The sequence below is a fragment of the Arvicola amphibius genome, chromosome 10 (assembly GCF_903992535.2).
Source record: "Arvicola amphibius chromosome 10, mArvAmp1.2, whole genome shotgun sequence".
In the NCBI taxonomy this organism is placed as follows: Eukaryota; Metazoa; Chordata; class Mammalia; order Rodentia; family Cricetidae; genus Arvicola; species Arvicola amphibius.
Genome location: NC_052056.1, coordinates 122,627,717 through 122,645,369, shown reverse-complemented (window position 1 = coordinate 122,645,369; position 17,653 = coordinate 122,627,717). Strand labels below are relative to the sequence as shown.

The window sequence follows — 17,653 nt, the reverse complement described above, 5'->3', positions numbered from 1 at the left end:
GCCTTTGATAATTAAAATTTTTATATGGCCAATAATAGAAACAAACTCTATCAGTGTGGCTTTCCAATATGCATCCCTTATAGATAATTAGCCGTTTCCTAACCACTTGAGGTGGTTGAGTTCGGCAACAAAGAAAATAATAAACTTTGAGTATATTACATCCTTGAGCAAACACAAAAGGATGGGATTGCTAGCATAAGTTAACTCGAGTGCCTTTCTAAGCTCCGCGGCAATTACCCTGACGCTGAGTGGGGAGAGGAGTCACGCGGCCAGCCAAGACCCCATGCTCCGAGAGTTCTCTGAAAGGCCTTCGGGAGGCCGTTCCCGCCTTCCACATGTCTTTCCACACCTTCAGGAAGCACTGAGCGAGCACACACCCTGGTGCTCCGCGCTGCCACCTCATCGGGTGCCTTCAAACAAATGTCTTCATGCCAGTTTCATGACTGCGTCACGGAAACTATCTGGGAACACCGCACATGTGGCGTGCCTGCTTCATCCGGGTGAGTGAGGTCACAAAACGCACATCGTCTTCCTAGCACTTGTGCACAGTTCAACTTAAAAAAAAAAAAAACAAAAAGACTTTGGCCCAGAGATGGCTCAGTGAGTAAAGGAGCTTCCCACCAAGCTGACAAGCTGAGTTTGATCCCCAGGACCCATAGAGCAGAAGGAGGGAAGCGACTCACACAAGTGACCTTTGACTTCCACAGGTGCACCTTCATACCCACACAAATAAATTATGCGATTTTAAAAAAGGAAAGGGCCTCCCAAGGAGGAGTTGGCCAGTGATGCTGAAGAGGGGACTACTAGCAGCTTAAGTCCTCCCAAGAGGAAGAAATCCTCACGGAAGGAGGAAATGGCCAGTGAACCAGAAGAGGCAGCAAGCCCCATTGTCCCCAAGAAGAAAAGGAAATTCTCTGAGGAACCTGAAGCTGCTGTTAGCTCGACAAAGAGTACAAAGGAAAAGAAAAAGTTACGGAAAGCATCCCAAGAGGATTAAAAATGGACATGCTTGGTGGTAGGGGCATACCTTGAAGGTGACAGTTCCTACCCATGATTAACCCCAATAAAAAACACAGAAAAAATTTTAAAAAATTAAAAAAGGAAAGGGTCTTGGATCAGTCCCCGGTGGGTCTTCACCACTAAGGTTCTTTTTTTTTGTTTGTTTTTAAATATGACAAAGTGAGCTGAACATTGTGGGATGCGTGGTCGGACATCGGTTCAAGTAGGAATCATGCTGTGAAGACCAGAGAATGGTGAAACAGAAGCAGCAGAAGACACTGCAAGCTTGCAGCACCCAGACAGGAGATGCCAGAAACTCAATGGTCCAAGAATAACAATAAAATTATCCAAAGGGCAGACAGTGAACACTCAGCATAATCATGTTGTGCAGAAGAACAAACGGCCCTGGTAATAAAATCATCTGTACTGCATCTTCTTACACTGTCTCAAAGGTTAAGGATGCCAAGAAGCTCCAGATTCAACATGAAAAATGCACAACCTAAAATACTGTCTTGAAAGAGCAGTGTCTGTCTAGAAACTGAGCTATAATGCAATAAAAGACTTCACTGTTGTACAATGAGATCAACTAATGCAATAGATTCACGTCAGGCTTTGGTGCACAGCACCATGAGAAATTACACGGCCGTGCAGCTCATCAACACCAACCAGTGCATGATTCGGGTACAAGCCTAGCCAGACATGTGTACGACTCCTTGGCTAAAAGCTACAAAGCACCAACGCATACAACCGAGAAAACACAAATAAGCAGAGAGTAACGCCATGCTTGTGGATAGGAAGAATTAGGTCCACCATTGTCTTAGAATAATCCCGGCTAGTGCAAAGCTCATCAGGAAATTTCTTTAAAAGCCAATCAACAGACTCTAACATTTATGTGAAGGAACTCAGACAACAAAGGTAGCGGCTGGGACTATCTGGGAACGTATTCGACTTCAGCCTTCTATGAGCTACACACGCACACGGAGCAGTGGGCAGAACAGAGGACAGGTGTATACGGACACAGTCAGGGGTTTGTAAAACAAGATAAAAACCCAATGCAGAGAGAAGGCTCTCGAGGGACCCCCTGGGCCTCTGTGTGACTGCGCCTGCCGCTGCTCGGCATGAAGGACAGGAACCGCTAGGAAAGCTGCAGCCAAATGGACCCTAAGAAGACTGTGACTCCAGATGATGACTGTCATAGGAGAACCTTTGAGGTTAGCCAAGGTCACTAACAGCCTACCCGCCTGTATTAGAAAAACAGCAAAGTGCACTTCAGTATTGCTTTACCGCTTCCGTTAGGAGCTGCAAAAGAAGCCCGAGTATTTGGAGAAACATGCCTGCAAGCCATGTGTCCGCGAAAAGCCTTGCATGTAGACCCTTGGAAGAACTCTGATAATTACACTCTAAGTACATTTCCATACAAAAATACGTGAGTTCGAGGGCTTAGCATTTCCACCCCCAAAACACATAATTCTGGGTGCGTGGAGCCATATCCAGCATTGTCAGCCATTGAAACAAGGGGTCAGAGTCTTGTCCCACATACGGGATACTAAAGGGAACCTTAAACAGTGAATGGAAAAGCAAATTAATAGAAAAACAAATAAGGCACACATTTAGCCATCAGATACGGTACTGCATGCCCAGCTGCTGCGGGCCCATCTGACTAGCCCACGCTGTCAGTCCTCATTGGGCCCTCTCGATTCATCTCAGTTCCAACAGGAACCAATGAATGTAATAAAATAAGCGCATGGCTAACTGCCTCCCTGACACCCTCCCACGTCTTTTAAGTTTAAAAATTTTAGTCACATACATTTATTTATCTGTTTATTTCCATGTGTATAGTGTGTGTGTGTGTGTGTGTGTGTGTGTGTGTGTGTGTGTGTGTCCACGGCAAGCATGTGGAGGTCACAGGAGTCAGTTGGGTCGGTCCCTTCCTTCAAGCAAGTGAATGCTGAGGCTAGAACTTGGGTTATCAGGCTTGATGGTAAGTACCTTTAGCTACTGAGCATCTCACTGCCCTCCTTGGTAAACTTTTTGTTATTCTTTTATTTTGTTTAGTTCTTTGAGACAGGGTTTCTTTGTGTAGGCTTGGCTATCCTTGAACTCCCTCTGTAGACGAAGCTGGCCTCAGACTCAGAGATCCGCCTCCCTCTGCCTCCTGGGTACTGGGATTAAAGGTGCAGGCTGCCATAATTGTTCATGGTAAGGGAGCTTTTGCATGTGGACTTAAACCTTCACAGAAAGAACCCATATTGAGTATACTGCCATTGAAGGCAAGAGCAGCCATGTTACCCGAGTTGAAATCCAGGCTCTGTCTGTTCCCAGGAAACCCGTACGCTCTTGAAGGAGCTACAGGATCCTTTCCTTTCTCACAAAGTGCCGTGAGTCCTGGGAACAAAGGGCAGATGGCTATCTATGTATGAGGCCAAAGGAAAACCCATGGAACATCCTTGTCTAGAAAAAAAAAAACAAAAGTGGAATGGGAGGAAACTTCTATAACACTGGGGAGGGAAAAAATTGCACCCAACCCTTCCCATAGCTGTATTCCTTCCGGCTGTATAAAACGATCTTGTCACAACTGGCAGAAGGTGCAGTGAAAGTCTCCAGTCCTAGAGCAGGGCGGCTCCCCCAGGCCACAATCCTATCTTCACCAGTCCCAGCCCGCGCTCCTTGACTTAGGGTCTCTGTTGTTGTGAGAAACAACTAAACAAAAACCCCTCGGGGATGAAAGAGTTAATTCAGCTTACAGTCCCAAGGCAGTCCATCACTGGAGAAAGTCAGGACAGGAACTCAGACAGGGCCAGAACCTGGAGGCAGAAGCTGCAGGGGCCATGGAGGGGTGTGTTCACTGGCTTGCCCCCGTGGCTTGCTCAGCCTGCTTTCCTCAAGGATGGCCCATCTACAATGGGTTGCCCCCCCATCAATCACTAATCAAGAAAATGCCCCACAGGCTTGCCTACAGATAATCGGATGGAAAAGTTTTCTCAACTGATGTTTCTTCTTTCCAAATGACTCTAGTTTATGACATCCTTCTATAGCACAAACACTGACAATTAAGCCGATTTCAAATGATTTACGAAAAAATGAAGATAGTCTAATAAGCCGCTGGACAAATACTACCCAAAGAACTGTGTAGAGCCACCCACCCACACTGGCTCTGTGGGTGTGAGGCAGGAGGGTGTCACAGACCACATGGACCCAGCATGTCCAGACTGTCTGGGCTCACGCAGACGTGGTCCACCTTGTCTGAAGGTGAGGGAACTTGAGTTTATTTTGCTCTCTCAAAGCTGTTAACAACAGACGAAGCTACAAACAACAAGAGACACTGGCCTAGGGTGTGGTTAATTAGTATTCTGAGTTTTGAGTAGATCTGCTCCACCAGGACCAGAGGTCAGAAAATTCAAATCTATTCCTTGTGTCATGCTAATGAAGTCTGTTGCGCCCCCCCCCCCCCTTTGAGTGAAGCATATAAGCCACGCGTGCGGGTGGGCAAATAACCGAGGTGGTTTCAGTATTCACTGAATGTCCCTCCCAACGCTGATGCTGTTCTGTGTTCCTGCCTCTTATTTCTCTTCTATCTCTGTTCCTTTTGCCTAATAATTCTTATCCTCACGCTCCTACCCTGGAATGTAGGAGTTTTGTTGAAGCTGGTTTTCTACACCAGATCCAACAAGACGTAGCCAAGAGCAAGCAGCCAATGGACAAGGTGCATCCACCCGGTGTTCCGTGCTGACTGAGTCCATGGGAACATCTTCCCAGGGGTATGAGATTTCAAACAAGTTCCCTGAAAACAAAAGAGGATCTTGGGTGTCACATGTGTGTCATGAGGAGCCCTCCGAGCTGTAATCCACTGACTCGAGAGACTCAGAAAGCCGACAGCTGACTAGAACACGGAGACAGACTGGCCTGTTGAGGAAGAGGCTCCCTTAACCACACAAGCAAGCATCCTACGCTGCAGTACCTCTAACCTCCGGTGTCTTTTCCTACCAGCCCTTCTCCAGCGCCTTCCCAGTGCTTTCCAACGTCCATGGATGCTGCTGCAGACATCAGAAAACACACATCGCCCCACAGTGCACACCTGTTTTGCCTCACGAAAGACAGTCTCTACATCCTATCTTCCTGGCTGGCCGGTGTCCAGCACATAGGGTCCACCCACCATATTTGCATACTATATTTACTACTGTATCAACCATTCACCTGACCTCCACACACTAAGACTCCCACACTCTTCTCTCACTTGCCAATCAGGACACTGCTTGGCCATCTGCCCTCCAACTTCAGGTGGCTGGCACTTGCTGTGCCTTACATGAAGGAGTAGCCCCTGAGTGACCCCCCTCAGAGATCCAGGGAGCCGTCCATTTCCTCTTAGCCCCCTGCATTAGGTTTCTTAACTTTCCTAAGACATCACTAAGGAGACAAGTCTCCAGGCACATCCATGAGAGGTTATCTTGAATTAACAGAGAAGACCTGTCCACTATGGGCAGCACCATTCCCTAGCTGGGGTCCTGGACTGTATGAGTGGAGAAGCAACCTGCTTCCTGCTTGAGGATGTAATGTGATCAGCTTCAGGCTCTCCCTGCCTTGACTTCCCCACCATAATGGGCTGTGCCTTGAACTGAGAGCCAGAGTAAACCCTTCCTCCTTATCTTAGGGTTTCACTATGCCCATGGCAGCCCATATAAAGGAGAACATTTAATTGGGGCTGGCATACGGTTTCAGAGCTTTATGATGGTTTGCAGGCAGACATGGTGCTGGAGAAGGGGCTGAGAGTTCTACATCCTGATCCTCAGGCAGCAGGAAGTAAACTTAGGCATAGCTTGAGCAAATGTCTCGAAGCCCGCCCCCACAGTGACGCACTTCCTCCAAAAAGACCACACCTACTCCAACAAAGCCACACCTCCTGATAGCGCCACATATTGGAGGGGGGCAATCCGATCAAACCACCACACTCCCTGAGTGCTTTGGTTAGAGTGTTTTATCCCAGCCACAGAGAAAGGAACAATAACACAAGCCGCCTTCAGACTCATGTCTTTCTGATTCTACCTCCCAAGTGCAGGGACTGGGCACACACTACCACTGGGACTGGAAGTCTTCATGAAGATCTATATGCCTGCCCCTCACAGCAGACTGCCAGTCTGTGCCACAGGGTGCCATGACTGAGGTGACTGTGGTATGAGCCCTGGCCCAGTGTGAGCAATGTGTGTCTCAGCTCCTTCCCTACTTCCTGGAGCGGAGGGTGTTTCCTTGTGCTATGACTGACATCTAGGACCATCTCCTTGGATAAGTAGCTTTTCCCCTCTGTTTCCCTATCACCAGGTCAGACTTGTGTGAAGACAGGGGTTCACCCTTCCTCTCCTCTGTGTCCCCTGGCTAGGGCTGACAGGAATCAGTACTGTGAGAAAATCAGCATGGTGGGAAGCCATGGAGGGTCATAGAGGAAGGGAAGCATGGAGATATACATGGGCTACAGGAAGAATTTCAAAGGCCCTGATGCAGGCGTTTTCAACAGAGACGACACCACGACTTCAGCTCAGGAAGGACAAGCCCCTGAGGGACAAGGACGGTGACAGGGATGATCTGCGACAGCACAGGGTCTCAAAGGTGCTGTTAAAGCTACTTTTTTCAGTGGCCCAGGGACCCATTTGCAAGAAACCCACATTTGATATGTATCAGCTGGACAGCATGGTGTTTGCTGGAAGCTTCCAACTGCCAAAAGGCCTGTGGGGAATCATGTTAATAAAGTGGGCAATTGTTTTATAAGACATGAAAATCCAGCTTGCAAGTCCAGAGCTGAGGAGATTTGAGCCAAGACACTTCCTGAACACTCAGCCCTGAGCTAATCTGAAATTCCACATGGGGAATTCAAATCCTTCACCAGTGGTCCCAAGGAACAATGCACACACACACACACATACACACACACACACACACACACACACACACACCAAACAAGCAAACAAAACTCACATTCTCCACATATGTGCCAGTGAACGCTTTAGAAAACAAGGGTTTCAGGCACCTTAACAAAGTGATTGGCATTGTCCCTCAGATTTGGAAAAAACACCAGGTAATCCAAGTCCTGAGGTGCCAAGAAATCTGGTGGAATCTGGACCCATGCACTCACACAGTTCCCATCTTCCCACTGTAAGAAATAGATTGTGATTGGAGGGGGTGGCGCAAGCCTTTGATCCCAGCACTCGGGAGGCAGAGGCAGGGGGATCTCTGTGAGTTAGAGGCCAGCCTGGTCTACAGAGCGAGTTCCAGGACAGGCTCCAAAGCTACAGAGAAACCCTGTCTCGAAAAGAAAGAAACAAGAGTGTGATGTCCCTTTTCAGCATGAGATGTGCTTAGAGTTCTTTAGAATGACTCATAAGCAGAAGTGCTGAGACCCTCCTGCCCCTTATCTCAGATCCCCAAAAGCCGAGCACTAGACAGAGGCAATTGGTTGCATGTCAGCCCAGACAGAGAGAGAGGGCGGACTCAAGCCCAAAATTATTTAATAGATAAATAATTGTATCCTAAGCCAATAGGATGAAATCTGGGTGTCAGTCAAGCCCAGCATACGAAGAGAGAAAGCAAGATTTTCTTGAGACCAGTCGGGGGCAGGGAATACTTTAAAAACCACCATCTTCTGCCGAATAAGCACGCCCTCCCTTTGTGCCTTTTCTCTATGCTGACATCCTGCAGACCAGTGTGGTGAAGACTACCACGCTGTCACCATCTCCTGAATTTATTTTATACAGTGAGGCTCTTTCTGTCCACACTTTTCCCATTCTCCCATCCTCCCACCAGCATCCATCATCCCATCCTCCATCATCCCACCTTCCTATCCTCCCACCTTTCCACCCTCCCATCATCCCGCCATTGTCCCTTCTTCCCATCCCCTCATCATTCCTGATGTGAAACACTGTGAAAATGGCAGGTCTGCTGTAGTGCCCAGAGAGCGTGGACCAGGGAAAGTGCGACGTTCAGCGCAGATGTGATTTGTTTAGGAATATTCTCAATTTGCAGCTTCTTGAGTCCACAAGTGTAGAAGCTGCTGTTGTGGACACAGCAATGAGGGCAGGAGCCTAGTGCTCCTGAGGATGGCAGTAGGGACATTTCTCAGGAGGCAGGAGAAGGAAGGGGAAGAGTAAGGAGGGAGCAGAGGCAAACAGTGAAGTCAAAGAGAACAAACGGACTGAGGCTGTTTTGCTGGTCTGCGTTCCTGAGTCTAGCAGATCTCTGCCCTGGTTAGAGTCATGGCGTGAGCCTGGTGTGATGTACTGTGTCTAATCAGTTAGGAAGGGAATAAAAGTAAGAATAGAACCACCAGTTCGGAAAACGTCCTGAGATATCCTGGAGAGGGATAATGGTGTAGGCTACAGTAGTAGCGTGGAGAAGGACAGTGATAGGCAAGGATAGATGTGTCAATCACCTACCTGAGTGTCTAGAGAACAGTGGAGTCATTGATGCCCACAGGAAGTAGAGCAAGGAGCCAGAGGTATGAATGCATGTGTGCACAAACACATGTGCACATGCATTATACATACAGTCACTCCTGAGTGCTGTGCACAGTCTCTGCATGGAAGTATGTTGTGCTGTGTGCATGTGTGCACACTTTCCTGCACGCATATATGGATTACAAGTACTGAGTGCATGTTTGGGTGCCCTGTGTGTTCTGATGGCTGGGTGTGCATGTGGGGGTTGAGCACTCTTCCAGATGAGCCCCTGCCTCGGCCCCTACAGATGCAAGTGTTCTTTCCTAGTCTGCCCATAGATGGAGAGAGGAAATGATAGCGGAAGTTAACTCAGCAGCAGCAGGGGCAATATTACATAAGTAGCATGGCTCCTTAGGGAGTGAGAACCACAAGTACTGCCAACTGCACAAGCAGAGGACAAAGCTATTGGTCTGAGCCTGGATGGACAATATTGCTCATGGGAGGGGAAAATCTACCCTTAGGGAAAAAAATGCAAGTAGATTTACCAGCCTGTGAATCATGGGTCAAAGGTCAGGAGCCAGGGGTTCAAGCACAGGGTAGCAGATATGTAACAGACTAAAATGCACCTTTCCTGAATCTTCCTCTGAGCAGTGATGACTGTGGTTGCTTCTAGAATTTGAGTGATGGCTTAACAGGAAGACAAACAGTTTCCTTGGGAGACAGATGTGGCCCTTCCATCAGCGTTCACCTCAGACCTCTCATTTGTCCCCAGGGTGCAGAGGCTGTGGGGAGGGGCAGGTCCCCTATCTGACCCAAGCTGACAGAGTGGCTGCCAAGATCACCTTGTCAGTATCTAACAATGTCTGCTTCCTCTCCTCGGTGTCTCCCTCTGCATGGCTTTGTTATCCAAGGCAGAAACTGGAATCTGTGACTCTGACTGACCCAGGTTCCCCAGAGCTCACCTGCCTGCTACCCTTTAACCCTTTCTACTGAAAATTCAGTTATCAGAGCTTAGCTGAGCGCTCATTCCCACTCTCAGGAAGACCAAAGGGATCCTTAAGCCCCTCCCCTCCTGCAGTGGTGACTCACAAGGCCAGCACCATTGAACCATTGATTGCTGAGACAAAGGGGGACCCTTGTTCTTTCCTCTCCTGTGGTAAAGGTGACTCTGAGCTAAAGGACACAGCACTGATGGAATGGGAAGGGGACCTGGGATTGTCTGTCAGGAAAGAATCAGTCCAGAGAGAATGGACCATGTTGCAGCATGGTCACAGGTACTGGTCCCAATCTAGGGCCACAAGCAGACTGTTCAGTTGTCATCAGGCAGAGGCTGCCCAGCTATCGGATCTGAAGATTCTGCCACAACTATTTTGCTTTAAAGCACAAAACTTCCAAAACAATCATTTTATGAGCCAATAAACAGATTGGTAACTTTGCTCATTAAGATCAACAACAATGAATCCTAAAGTGTCTGTTTGTTTGTTTGTAGACAGCTCTTGTGTAACCCAGCTAGCCTCAAACTCAGTGGTGGTCAAAAGGATACCCTTGAAACGTCTGTGCCTATGCCCCCAAGTGCTGTATTACAGGGGTGCACTACCAACCTAGTTTGTGCAGAGCTGGGAATTGAACCAGGGCTTCATCTACTAGAGGCAGCATTCTACCCACCAAACCACATCACCAGACCCTAGAATGTCTTACTGGTATGATCTATAGCGTTTAGTGTTAGTTCCAGTGTTTTCTGTGTGGAATAAGACCACACGCTTTGTAGAATAAGACCTGGATGAATCAGTTCATCTCTGTCTCTACAGGAAAAAGACTAAAAAAACTGTTCCCTCTTTCACACGGCTGTGAACAACATGGCGGCCTCTGTGATGCCCACACACTTTTATTTTCCCATCAGCAAATACACTTCTCTGTTCTCAAAGCTTGTGGGAACCCTAATTTTATACTTGGGCCACAAGAACCAAAAATGCATTTATGAATTCTTTATAGATGAATGTTATTTTAAATCATGCTAAAAACAATTGAGAGAAACATTGAGAATTAAAATGAAAAACAATAAAGACACAAGATTAGAAAGAAAGAAGTTGAAACTGGTTATTCAGACAGGTTGTAGACTAGCCTAAGGAATTCACATATATACACTTATATGCATACACACTTACATGCACACGAATACCATAATTGTACCATAAACACACACAAACACAAAACCACACATGAACCACAGTCACACACACTCACATACACACGCATAAGAGCACAAACACACACATACAGATACACACACACTGATGCATACATACAGAGACTCACAGGTCCACACATGCAATAGACACACACGAACCACAGATGCATGCACACACACACACACACACACACACACACCACACACACACACACAGAGGTACATCTACACACAGAGACACACACACAAAGACACAGGCACATGCACACAAGTGCACACACACTGGTGTACACACAGACAAGCACCCACCTAACTAGAACTACTAACCTAGTTTGGACCCCAGGAGCTAGCTATAGATCACATTGTATTTCTGAATCTCTGCAATGAGCAATCAAAAGTGGAAGCAGCTCCAGCTCGACCCTGTGGAAGAGCTTTCCTTCCTTAGGAATAAACTCACTGGAAGCGCGAGGCTGGAAAAGACAGTAATGCCAGAGCAGTGGAAGCAGCTGAGGCTATTCACTAATAGGGTCAACACAGGGGCTCCCAGCAGCACGGATTGAAGGCTCTCTATCACAGGCCCAGAGGAAACTGCAAAGGGATTACCAAAAATCCTCACACAGAAATGTAAAGGGTCCAGAATAGTCCCCAAACAACCTTAAAACCAACAAGAGAGCACAGTGGAGACTTTAATCTCTCCAGTTCTAAACCGTGCTCTAAAGCAGGGACATGAACAATGTCCTAAGCTGACTCAGGGGTAAACAGACATCAGAAGCCACACTAAGCCAATTCTACAGTCAATTTTCAGAAAAGATTATAAAAGGCAATACAATGGGGAAAAGAAAATGTCATGCATAAGAAAGGGAAAGAAGCAGGTGAGATGGCACAGCCGATAAAATGGGATTGCTGCTAAGCCCGACAGCCTGAGTTCAATCCCTAGAACCCACATGAGAGAAGGAGAGAACCAACTCCGGAACAAAAGTTGCCCTTTGACCTCTCATACAAGTCTTGGCATGCATATGTGCACCCCACACACAAATAAATAAATGTAAAAATATATATACAAATAAACAACCCCACTAATTTAGATCTTATTGTAGATTTAAAAAACTTACCCCAGTAAGCTAAATACAAAACATAAGAGAAAAACCCAAAACAATTATAAGAAAGTTGTTACACAGCCTGGTCTACAAGAGCTAGCTCCAGCACAGGCTCAAAACTGCAGAGAACCCTTGTCTCGAAAAAACCAAAAAAAAAAAAAAAAAGAAAGAAAAAGAAAGTTGTTACAAACCATTGAGCAAAAACATCTTAACTATGACTCCGAGCTGTGACCCAAGAGCAAGTGTACAGACTGGACTGGCGTTAATAGTGAAACCTCACGGCTCCAATGCCGCCAGTGAAACAGGAAAAGGAGGTATTGCCTACAAGAGCACATTTTCAAACATGACCATGACAATGACAAAGGTAACCCGATTCCAAAGGGCAAGATATTTAAACAGACATTTCTCCAAAGACCATCTAGAAACAGCCGATTATTCAAACACCCCAACACTGTTACTGTGAGGGAATGAGAAATAAACCCACAATGAGAGAGCCGGGCGGTGGTGGCACACGCCTTTAATCCAGCACTATCGGGAGGGCAGAGGCAGGCGGATCTCTGTGAGTTCGAGGGCCAGCCTGGTCTACAAGAGCTAGTTCCAGGAACAGGCTCTAAAAAAGCTGCAGAGAAACCCTGTCTCGAAAAACCAGAAAAAGAAAAAAGAAAAAAAAAACCCCACAACGAGATGCTGCAACCAAATGACAGGTTGGGGGTGGCAGTCAGGGGCAGGCCTTTGGACTCAGGGAACCAGAGCCCCCCCCCCATCAGGCGTGTGCAACAGTCCAGCCACTTAGAAGGCAGTCTGCTGCTTTCTTCTTTAAAAGCTTAACGTGACTTTACCATACAACCCAGCAACTCTACTCAGGGGTGTATATCTAAGGAAATGAATGGCTGTACAGGTACACACACACACACACACACACACACACACACGGGGGGGGGGGAGGGGAGGGGAGGGAGAGAGATAGAGGGGGTGTTGTAAATATTCACAGGTCACAGCTACCTTGCTCAGAATGGACAAAAATGTAGAGATAATCCAACGGTCTTCTACCTCCTACATGGATAAACAAAGTGTGGTAAGTCCACACACACCCCGGAAGGGGACGAAGTGCTAACATCGCAGCAGCAGATAAATAAATGAAAGCCTCGTTGTCAGGGAAAGTGGTCAGACACGGAGATCACAGGCTCCATGCAGGGCAAGCCTCCCTCTATGAGAAATAGCCAGCAAGTCTAAAGCTCAGACACAAAGAGCAAGCCTGATGCTTCACGAGGCATTCTCAACAAGAATAGGAGTGGCTCCAGTAGAAGGGGGCTTTCTGAGGCATAGAAATGTCCATCTGGTGTGAACAGGCAGAAAAACCTGGAGAAATGTCTCCCTCTGAGAGAGGCAGCTCTGGGAACCTGCTGGGGCGGGGCTGAACCTCTCCTCACTTTTCCCTCCAGGCTGTGGGGTTATACCCCACAAACACCCACCAATGACCTTAAAGCTTAAACCATCTGTTTCCAAATAATGCATTACAGGGAAAATACACAGGAGTGAAGAGAATCACTAACCACATGACACTAACCAGTCCCCTCTTCAGCTCTACATGGTACACAGCACCAAGGGCTCTACGCAGAGGTCACTGTGACATCACCAGCTCTCACTGCTGCCATGACAGTACCCGATGAAGAAGCAGAACTCACCGATTTTCTGATTGAAAATCTTGTCAAAGGTTATTTCGTTTCTTTCTGCAAGATACCTCTGCATCACGCTCCGGATACTGCAAGATAAGAGGGGCTGTTAGGGCATGCGTGCACAGTGCCCTGCAGACGCTCCAGGGTTCGAGGAAGCTGGGGGCACTCTGGAGATGGGACCTCACTGGAGGAAGCAGATGCTGGGAGCATCACGTACTGCCTGACCTCAGGGTTTTTGTTTGTTGGTTATTTGTTGACCTAGATGTGAGCAAGCAGCCTCAGACTCTAACAACCACAGCTACACCTTTCCTGCCACCATGCCTTCCGGCCACGACAGACTGAACCCTTGTCTTAGTCAGGGTTCCTATTGCTATGATGAACACCATGACCAAAAATGAGTTGGAAAGGAAAGGCTTTATTTTGCTTATGCTTCCACATCGTAGTGGTGGTGGTTTGAGTAAGAGCTGACACCACAGACTCAGATTTGAATGAGTAGAGGGAGTGGTATTGTAAGGTGTGGCCTTGTTCAAGGAAGTGTGCAAATGGGAGTGGGCTTTGAGGTTTTAGAAGCTCAAGTCAGTCCTAGTCTGTCTCTCTCTCTCTCTCCCCCCATCTCTTTCTGCTGCCTGTGGATCCAGTTGTGGAATTCTCTGTACCTTCTCCAGCATTATGTCTACCCGTATACCACCATGCTTCCCGACATGACCATAATGAACTAAACCTCAGAATCTGTAAGCCAGCCCAAATTAAATGTTTTTCTTTATAAATGTTACTGTGGTCACTGTGTCTCTTCACAGCACTAGAACTTTAACTAAGACAGTAGCTCATCACTGAAGGAAGTCAGGACAGGAACTTAAACAGGGCAGAAACCTGAAGACAAGAGCTGATGCAGAGACCATGCTGGTTACTGGCTTGTTCCTCATGGCTCACTCAAGCTATATTCTTATAGAAGCCAGGACACCCAGCCCAGGGATGGCCCCACCTACAATGGGCTGGGCCCTCCTCCATCAACCACTCAGTAAAAAAATGTCCTACAGCCGAATCTTATGGGGGCATTTCCTCAGTGGAGTTCCCCACCTAGCTTGTGTCAAGTTGACATGAAACTAGCTAGCACAACCCTCAAACTATAAGTCAACATAAGCCCCTCCCCTTTCTTGCTGTACATTTAGTCACAGAGACCCAAAAGAAGAGAGTTGCTGCTGGAAACGGAGATCATGGTTCTGACCACCTGACCACGTGGCTCTCGGGCTGATGAACCAGTGTGCAGTGGAATCATGGCTGTGACCACCTGACCCTGTGGCTCTCGGGCTGATGAACCAGTGTGCAGGGGAATCATGGCTGTGACCACCTGACCACGTGGCTCTTGGGCTGATGAACCCGTCTGCAGTGGAATCATGGCTCTGACCACCTAACCCTGTGGCTCTCGGGCTGATGAACCAGTGTGCATGGCTCTGACCACCTGACCACGTGGCTCTCGGGCTGATGAACCACTTTGCAGAGGAATTTGGAAGAGTTTGTATCTGAGAACTGAAGAGCCCTTAAATGCTATTAGCAGACCTTAATGGGCCGTTGCAGAAGATGTTCAGAAGGCCAGAATGCCCAAAACATGCAAATGGTGGAGGCCACGCCCAGCAGGTCCACAGGGATAAGAGCTGCCTTGGGGGCCAGACTACAATCATTCACATTACATTCTGGCAGAGTGCGGCTGTCTTCTTCCTGTGGGCCCCCCCCCCAATCTTGAGTGAGGCTGAAATACAATGGGGTGCGGAGAAGAGACCACCTCAGGGTAGCACGGCGTTCAGGCCGGGGATGTGACTGGGACAGAGAGCAGAGAGATGAACGTGTGAAAGGAACGGACAGTGAATGAGCAAAGCTGCGGTCAAAGTCGCTCAGGGGATGTTGACAAGCCAAGGCCTTGTAACTGTGATTAATGAAAGAGCCCAGGACTCAGAGCTGGAACAGGAGGAAGGGCCTTGCTAACCAGAATCTCAGGGTGTTGCGATACAAGGGGTGTGGTTGAGCAAAGAGCACCCACCCCACCCCCCCCCCCCGGCATCTAAGAAGAATGCTTTCTCATTTTCAGCCACAGAGGGCAGCTGTGGTCCATGGGGGTGGGGTGGGGTGAGAGAGGGTGGGAATGGGATGGGGTGGGCTAAGGAGGAGTAGGGGTGGCAGGCCACATCTCAGCTGGAACAGAATGGGTGGCTAGCCACGTGGTGTTGGTTTCGCAAGAATAAAGATGCAATGCCTGCAGCCTAGGTTCCAGAACCCTGAACCCTGGTCATGGGTAGAGGGAACTTCTGAGCAGGTAAAGCCTAGGATGCAATGGGGGGGGGGTACCCAGGATATCGAGAGAGCCCAGAAACAGAAGTCTGACAAAGCACCCAGTAGAGCAGGCCCAAGAGCATGGTCACAGGTGCCACAGGCAACAGAACTGAGGCTGTGGATGTCCAAAATGCTGGAGCCCATAAGATGCCACCAAGAGCCCCAATCCTGAACCTGGGGCTGTGGGATCCAGGGTCTACCCTGCTGGTTGTTCCTGCTTTGCTTGGTCTCTCCTCTCTAGGCCTCGACTCACCCCAGCCCTTTGGAACAGGAATATCTACTCAACACACGTATGCTGGAAGTAAGGAACATACTTTTAATGTTGCATGGACTTATAGTTAACAGTTTGTCTTCAGTCCAGGAAGAGACTTTGAACTGTTTGGTTTTTGAGATAGGGTCTTAGAACTCTCTGTGTACTCTCTGTGTACATCGAGATGGCCTTGAACTCACAGAGGTCTACCTGCCTCTGCCTCCCAAGTGCTGGGGTTAAAGGTGTGAGCCACCCAGGCCTGGCTGAGACCCTGGACTTTTGAAAACAGTGTGGGAACAAAAAGCCATTTGAAATGAGACTGGACACAGCTGCATCACGAGGTGGCCGTGAGCCCGCGGGGTCCCAGGAAGAAAGCTACGTTTAGGTGTAAAATACCTCCCCCTCTCTCCCGCCCCAGAATCCTATCTTTGAACTCTTGGTTGCAGCCGGTAGTGCTGTCTGGGGACTGTGTGGGTCCTTTAGGAGGCAGGGCACAGTCGGAGGAAGTGTGGCACTAGAGTATGGGTCATGAGGCTCACAGTCAGAACCCACTTCCTGCCCCATCTCTACTTCCTGATCCGTCCAGATGTAAGCAAGCAGCTTGGTGTTCCTGCAGTCACACCCAGAAGCCTCCGGCCGCCATGCCGTCCCCACCATGACAGACTGCACCCTCAAACAGTAAAAGGAAGTAAGCCTTCCTCCTTCAGCTTGTTCTGTCAGGCATTCGGGTACGACAAGAGGAAGAGCAATCGATACAGTGGCATAGTTTAAAGACTACATTAAAAGTGCAGCGTGAGTAACCCTGATCCACAGAGGGAGAAAGAGACGGTCACTGCCACTCCAGGACATCAGCTGTATGAGAGATTCCTCCCACTGCTGTCCAGGAATAAAGGGAAACTGTCCAGGGGACTGACAGCAGCCAAGACTCCAGCCACCACCCTTTCCCAGGACCCGGGCCAACTCTGTATGTGGAGAATCCATTCAGAAGATAGCCAAAACGCACACCCTCAGTATCACCTCTCTCTAAAGTATGCATGAGAATACACACTACATACACCCCAGTATGTGTTGCATGCACATACACACTACACCCACCCACAGCCTCATTAATGAACACCTGTACTCTTCACAGCCCAGGCATGCACATATACCCCACACGCAGCCCCATGCATGCGTACATACCATCTAAGTCCCATGCATGCACACACATATTCCTCACACAGCCCCATGCATACACATATATCCAAACATGGTAGCCTCATGCCTCTACACTCCCATGTATGCATATACATGCTCCTCATACAGCTCCTATGCATGCACATATATCCCACACATAGTCCCATGCATGCATACATACCCCCGCCGCCCCAAGCATTCATACATACCCCACAATTTCATGCATGCATACATACATACCCCCCACAGACCCATACACGCACACACATACTCTCCACACAGTCCCACACAAGCACACACCCCATATATGCACATAAATGCCACATATATATTCCATGTATAGCCCCAGGTATGCATACATAACCCAAACAGTTTCATACATGCAGACATATGCCACACATGACCCCATGCATGTACACACATACTCCCCCATACAGTTTCATGCATGTACACATACCCTGCACACAGCCCACATCAATGCCACATGTATACTGAACACACAGCCCTAGCCACATGCACACATA

At 48.2% G+C, this 17,653-nt stretch overlaps 1 protein-coding gene across 2 annotated transcripts in view; it reads right to left on the bottom strand.

The window, feature by feature from the left end:
- Grk3 (G protein-coupled receptor kinase 3) overlaps nucleotides 1-17,653 on the bottom strand; it is a 101,386-nt gene that overhangs the window by 57,687 nt on the left and 26,046 nt on the right. For both annotated transcript variants that reach the window (XM_038346277.1, XM_038346276.1), the window contains exon 2: nucleotides 13,388-13,464. In XM_038346277.1, coding sequence (XP_038202205.1) covers nucleotides 13,388-13,451 — 64 coding nt within the window. In that variant the 5' untranslated portion in view covers nucleotides 13,452-13,464. The remainder of the gene's footprint in view (nucleotides 1-13,387; nucleotides 13,465-17,653) is intronic.